This window comes from Eublepharis macularius, chromosome 18, assembly GCF_028583425.1.
Source record: "Eublepharis macularius isolate TG4126 chromosome 18, MPM_Emac_v1.0, whole genome shotgun sequence".
NCBI lineage: Eukaryota > Metazoa > Chordata > Lepidosauria > Squamata > Eublepharidae > Eublepharis > Eublepharis macularius.
In genome coordinates this window covers 613,617-619,877 of record NC_072807.1, presented here as the reverse complement: position 1 = coordinate 619,877, position 6,261 = coordinate 613,617, and the positions used below count along the sequence as shown (strand labels likewise).

The window sequence follows — 6,261 nt, the reverse complement described above, 5'->3', positions numbered from 1 at the left end:
TATGGGGACCCCTCAAAGGCAGAGTGAGCTGCCCATTCTGCACCACCCACCCCAGTGCCTCAAAAACTGCCAACTGCCTAAAGTTGGGACAAGCCACCCCCCTCACACCTGCAACCAGGAGAGGGTGGGCAGGAGAAGCATCCTGCTCCATCTGCTGCCACCTGGAAATGGTGGCGACCACGTGGGCCAACCGAAGGAGAAGCCTGCCCTGCCCGGTGCGCCTCCTCCACACTCTCCCATCTTCACCTCGCTCACCAGCCTGGCCTTCGGCTGCAGTCGTGCCCGCAGTGAGTCAGCAAGCTTCCTCCCTCCCTCCTCTTTGTTTGGGCCACACTCTACAGTCTCACTTCTGAAGAATGGCAACACTGTCAGCTGAACTGGGGAAACAGGGGCAATGATTTGCCAGGAGATGGCACCACTGGAGACCCCTTACAGAGCACTGGAATCGTCATCCCCACTCGGGCTGTGGTTGCCTGGCGCACTAAATCAATGTGCTGCTGACCCTCTGGAAATCTGCACTCAGAGGGCCAAACAACACCTTACAGTGTGAGCATGTGTAACGGTAGCCTGATGATATTGCCACTCCTGTTGCAAATAAGGTTGCCAACTTCCAGATGGGGCCCAGGGATCCCCTGGAATTACAATTTATCTCCAGACTAGTGAGATGAGGTCCCCGGAGAAAATGGCTGCTTTGGCAGGTGGACTTTATTGCATTAGACCCATCTGAGGGTTCTCCCCTTCCCCAGGCGCCACCCTCAAAGCTCTATGAATTTCTCCACGTGTGGTTGGCAACCCTCAAACCCAAGGAAGAGGGCACAAGGTTTTTCCCATGCAATAGTAAGAAGGGAGGGAGTACTACCTCGCTCTTCCCTTCTCATCGGCTTTTGCCGCCCAGTGTGCATAGCTCCAGAACACCGTGAGGGGTATAAGCAGCTGGGGAGGGGGGGGCTCCAGGGAGAAGGAGGCTGATGGGGGGGGGAGTTCAGTTCCTCACTGCAGAGCTCCTCTCCCCTGAGGGTACTTTGCAATGGGAAAAGAGCCACTGTGCCAACATTTCATGCACGTTCAGTGCAACATATAGGTTGGCCCTCAGTTGCAAACTAAAACCGGACTGTGTTGGCCAGAGTAAGATGCTCAGTTGAGTATTGCAGTACGCTGTAGCAATGTCTGTGGGAGACGGAAGCAGGTTTGTTTTAGCACGGCTTCCAAAGGAGGATCAGCAGAATCCCAAACTCAGGTTATTCTCTCCTCAGATATGAACAGAAGCCCGAGGGCTCCTCTAAAGCAAGTTGAAACAGGCAATGTGCTGCAAATACATATCTCACAGAAGCAGGCGTGTGAAGTTGCAGCCAGGATTAGCCGTGGGACTGTGCAGAAGGAAGACAGTGTAAGAGTGGGCTGTTGGGGGCAAGAATATCGAATATTTGTGACCCACAAGTTTCCCTGGAAGTGAGAGAGGGGGAGAAATGTGCACAGGGTAATTGTGGGAGGGTAAAGGAGGCTGCAGACTCCAAATCATTTGTAGGTAATAGAGCTACTCTGCAGCAAATGGATAAAAAAAAATGGGTGTCCCATCACGGGCAGCAGAAAGTGGCTATGAAGTGTCTATTCTAGGAGGAAAAGAATGCTTTAGGGAAAGGGTGGGTGGAGAAGTTCCCATGTTCTTTTCGCCTGAAGGATGTTATTTTGACCAGCCTCTCTGCATCTCCTCCTCCTTCGTGCCTTCAGCCACAACAGGAAAGGACAATTTGGCCTGTAATCTGAAATGAGCTTCCCTGTCAGACCCTGAGGAGTAGGAGAAAGAAAGGAAGAACTCAGCAGGAAACAGAAGTTTCACGAACGACAGTGTAAACATGAGAACTCCTTCACAGGTAGCTGGCTTTTGACTTTTGCTCATATACTTTCATCCAATTGCCCTCTTTTTGTGTATTTCTCCATCTGTCTCTAGGTGAGTTTTAGGTTGTGGTTTAGAACAGCCTTTGTCTGACATTTCTCAATGAGAGTACTTGCTGTGAATCTTGGAAAGAGAATTATGAATTTTTTTTCCACCCAAATTTTCCTCTTGGTCTCATGATGCGCAGGATTCTGGGCTTAATTTTGTGGGAATATTTTTTCTGTGCAAGCTCAGCTCCAGAACACATGAATTAATAATTAAGACAACAATCCATTGGGTCATGTACAGAACGGCATTTCCTAACCCCAGAGCAACAGCCAGGCTTTATGTCACTGGGGTTAGGAGGAACTATTGAGGGAGTGTCTTTCGGGTTGTAGGAGCTCACCTTTTTTAGAAATGAAGTACTGGGTTTCCCCTCCTTGCTCCAAAAGAAACACCCTGGGAGCTATTGTAAGCTGGTCTGCTAACAGGTATATTTTCTGCTACCTTCTCTTGGCAAAATTCTGTTCATTTTGCTTTTGTGGGGGGGGGGATGTTTGCAATGTTGTATACATTTTTCATTGATATGCACTAGCTTTCTACAGGTTTATGATGGCCCTTCCCCTGAATCTCTAGATGTGAAATCCTAAACAGTGCAGTGCAATCCTAAACAGAGTTCCCTGCAGGAAGTTTTAGAATTGCAGCCAATGTCAGTGACTTCTATTGCTCTCTGCCCTTTGAATTTGCTATTTATTAATACAAAGTTGTAGCCATAATAAAGTAGCCATATACGTCTTCTTGTGGTGCTAGTTTTCTTAGGATATGATTTGCAGACGTGGGGTTGGATCCAACCAGCATTTCTGCAGGTGAAAAAGAGAGGAGGAGGAGGAGGGGACCCCTTTGACCACCCAAAATAACTGCTCTGGGGATCGTGTGGTGGGGCCTGTAGTAAAGAGGAGAATTGGGAAGACTGGATTTAAAAGATGGCAGGATGCAGCCCAGGCACTGCTGCTATCCAAATGGAATATGTTTTCTGCTACTTGTCCTCTGGAAAACACTGTCCCTATTTTGCCTTTTGGGGAGGTTTCAGGATGCCATATACATTTTTCCTGTTGTGCACAAGAGTTCTCCAAGTTTCTACCCCTTCCCCTGGATCTCTAGAAGTTGATTCTTCAGCACAGTTACCCCTTCTAAACCCAGCAGACTTAGGAGGGGGTAGCCCTGTTTAGGATTGCAGTGGAAACCTCTGAAATAGGGTAGGGCGAACCGAGCCCAAATACATTTCAATGCAGGCTCGTTGCAATGCCGGTGAATTGCTCTTCGACCACACCCCCTGAACAGCTTATTCAGATAACATGTTCTCGCTTTTTTGGTTTTAACTATTCTGCAATGAGCACAACCCCAATATATTGTGAGATTCCAGCTCTACTTTTAAAAAACGATCTTGAGGCTCCTGTGCCAGGTATGCTGTGGTGGAGTACTCGAGTCTCATGAGATTCAGGGTGCTGCAGCGTTTGGAATTTTTGGGCCAGGAGCCCCAGGTTTGAGCCCTCACTCTTCCAGGGAAGTTCACTGGGCAAACCTGGACCAGTCTCAAACTCTCACCCTAACCTACCTCACAAGGTTGTTGTGAGGATAAAATGAAGGAAGGGAGGGTGATAATGTAAGCTGCTTTGGGCCCCTTTGGGGGAGAAAGGTGAGATATAAATGAAGAATTTAAAATAATAATAATAATAACCATCTACAGGCTGGAGAAAGCGTTCAGCAATGGTGTAATTGGGGAAGGGGATGAGATCGTTCAGGTGGCTGTCCTTGATGTGACAGAATGTTTCAGGCACAAAAGAATGTCCCTGTTTTCTTCTGTGAAATGTTGGGGGAAAAAAGCAGCAAACTTTAGTGCAATTTAACCTCCCAAAGAAATGGGAGTTATTTAGACCCTGGAAGTCATTGAAAAAACTGGTTTACCCAGTTAAAATTTTCTACAAACACCCAAATCCTGTTATGCCTTCACCGCAATGAATTTCAATGCCCTGAAGATCCTCTTTTCAAGTCTGAGGTTCATCAAAGTTGTGAAAGGGGTCATTCTGGCCCCAAATAGACTTGGCTTGAAAGTGAAAGTACTTTGCATAATTGTATTTTGGGGTTCTAGTGATCCCAACAAATATTGAAATATGATTTTAGCACTGTTTCCATGTATAAATAGATGGACCAGTACCTATTATCTCCATTGTATAGGAAGGTGGACCAAATAGTGAAAACATAAATTATGGAGAGAAATTTTAAACAATAGATATTTGTTGTGCAAAAATATCACACTTTTGGATCTTGGGTCTTACACAAGTTTTGGAATTGGGGATTGAAATGACCCCAAGGAAACCACTGTTTGCAACCTGAATTTTTGTGTCTATAGTAAGATCAGGTAAAAGCACTGTGTTTGAACATTCTCAAAGCTTCCCTCATGTCCATAGCCACATAGAAAAGCTCAAATTGAACTGCATTGCAGTTTTGGAAAATGGGGTCATTCTACCCCCCTGCAACCTTGGGCATGTTTGTAGGCATCCTGTGAACTTCTTCACATTTTCCAGACTTGAAAGAGCCATTCAGCCTGGAACTATATGACCCCCTAGCCATCTGTCCACAGAGCTGATTGTTTCCCTTTGTTATTCAGAGAGAGCTCTTAATTGTTAGGGTCCAACAGGTGAAGCCTGAGGACAGGTTACAAGAAGGCTAGCAGAAGGAATGCAGATATTTTCTCTTCTTTCTGTTAACCCTTTAACTGGCAGGAATGGTATGCTCCTTTCCATCGCAAGGGTCTGTTATAGGCCTACTTTTTTCCTTTTCCTCAAGAATAACTTGACAAAAATGCCCGCTACTGCCACCAGGTGTGAGTTGCCCACATGGTTGCAGTGGTGGAAAACTCACACATGGTGGTAATGGTGGGCAAGTCACACAGGGTGGCAACTACAGGCAACTTGCACGTGGCGGCAGCGGCTTGAAACTCACGCATGGCAATGGCGGGCAAGTCACACATGGTGGCAACTTGTGCCCTGGCAGTGAGGCTTCACTTGCACATCCTTTTGGAATTTTGCCTTTTGACATCAGCAGGTGACTGGCAGCCTCCCTGGGGATCCAAGCAGACTTGCCAGAACCCACCACAACTATGATTCAGAAGTGATGTCATCACACCAGGGGTGATTCGCTAGCATTTGCCCCAAGTTTTGGGCAAATGGTAGACTGTCAGCCTCCCACTGTTAGTTGTCCTTGCCCACCCCTGCTCTATATGGCAGTGGGAGAGATTTTTTAAACAAACGGTGTTCTATAAGCTCCTATGTCATTTCTGGGACGTAGAGTAGCTCTATGTTTCCCCAGAAGTGACAGAGTGGCACCCATGATGTTGCGCCCTGCCTGTGTTCCTGCCCTCAAACCTCCCATTGGCTGCTAGGCATAGCTAGGCAACCCTATGATGTGATGATGTCAGTTCTGGGTCAGCTGGAAGTAGCATCCACGTGCCTGCAATGCAGATGGCCCCTCACATTTCTCCAAGCAACTTCGTCCTGCTGCTCCCACTATACCGGGAGACCCCTCTCAGTTGTCACAGGCCTCTGGCCTTCTATGTTGTTCGTTATTCCTAGTCTCTATGATATAACATAAAATATGCCCTTCGAAGCTGCCATTTCTTCCAGAGGAACTGATATCTATAGTCTGAAGATGTCTATAATTGTGGCAGAAATCCAGGCACCACTTTAAGGATACCAACCCTAATAATCTTCCCTGTGGCTGCAATTAGAAAAAATGTCTAGGAAAATAATAACAGAACAACAAGTAATATGTAGTTCTGTCCTGAGGAGATAAGTGTTGACATATGATATCATTTCCATGTGGGCTCATTTCAACGAAATGACTTCCTATGTGAAAACTGAGGTGGTACCGGCCTGAGAGAGGATGGTACTATCTCAGCCAGTTAATGTTTGAGTCAGCCCTAAGCCTCCCAGTCATGGAACAGAAGAATATCACGTGTCAACCACAGCCAGTTATCAAGAGCAGCAGATGCTGTGGGATGTTTGAGACTGTTGCTCGCCATTCATTCACCAGATTTGAACAATATTTCTGCATAATGAATTTGATTCCTTGCCAAACATTGCTTATGTTCACAAATGGAGTACAAGAGAATATTGTGCCTAGGTAACATATTTATCTATCTATCTCTTCCTGACTGATCAGGGAAAAACTGATGTATGATACTTTCCTGGGAGTAAGCCCCATTGATTACCGTGGGCTTTATTAAGCAAGTATATACCTGCTTAGAATTGCCTCTCCACCTTGGGAAATTCATAGAATCATAGAGTTGGAAGGGGCCATACAGACCATCTAGTCCAACCCCCTGCCCA

The 6,261-nt window shown here is 46.4% G+C and overlaps 1 protein-coding gene across 1 annotated transcript in view; it reads left to right on the top strand.

The window, feature by feature from the left end:
- The first annotated feature begins 1,331 nt into the window (after nucleotides 1-1,331).
- Nucleotides 1,332-6,261, top strand: part of KEL (Kell metallo-endopeptidase (Kell blood group)) — a 42,396-nt gene continuing 37,466 nt past the window's right edge. The window contains exons 1-2 of the mRNA XM_055003065.1: nucleotides 1,332-1,387; nucleotides 1,729-1,871. Coding sequence (XP_054859040.1) covers nucleotides 1,854-1,871 — 18 coding nt within the window. The 5' untranslated portion in view covers nucleotides 1,332-1,387; nucleotides 1,729-1,853. The remainder of the gene's footprint in view (nucleotides 1,388-1,728; nucleotides 1,872-6,261) is intronic.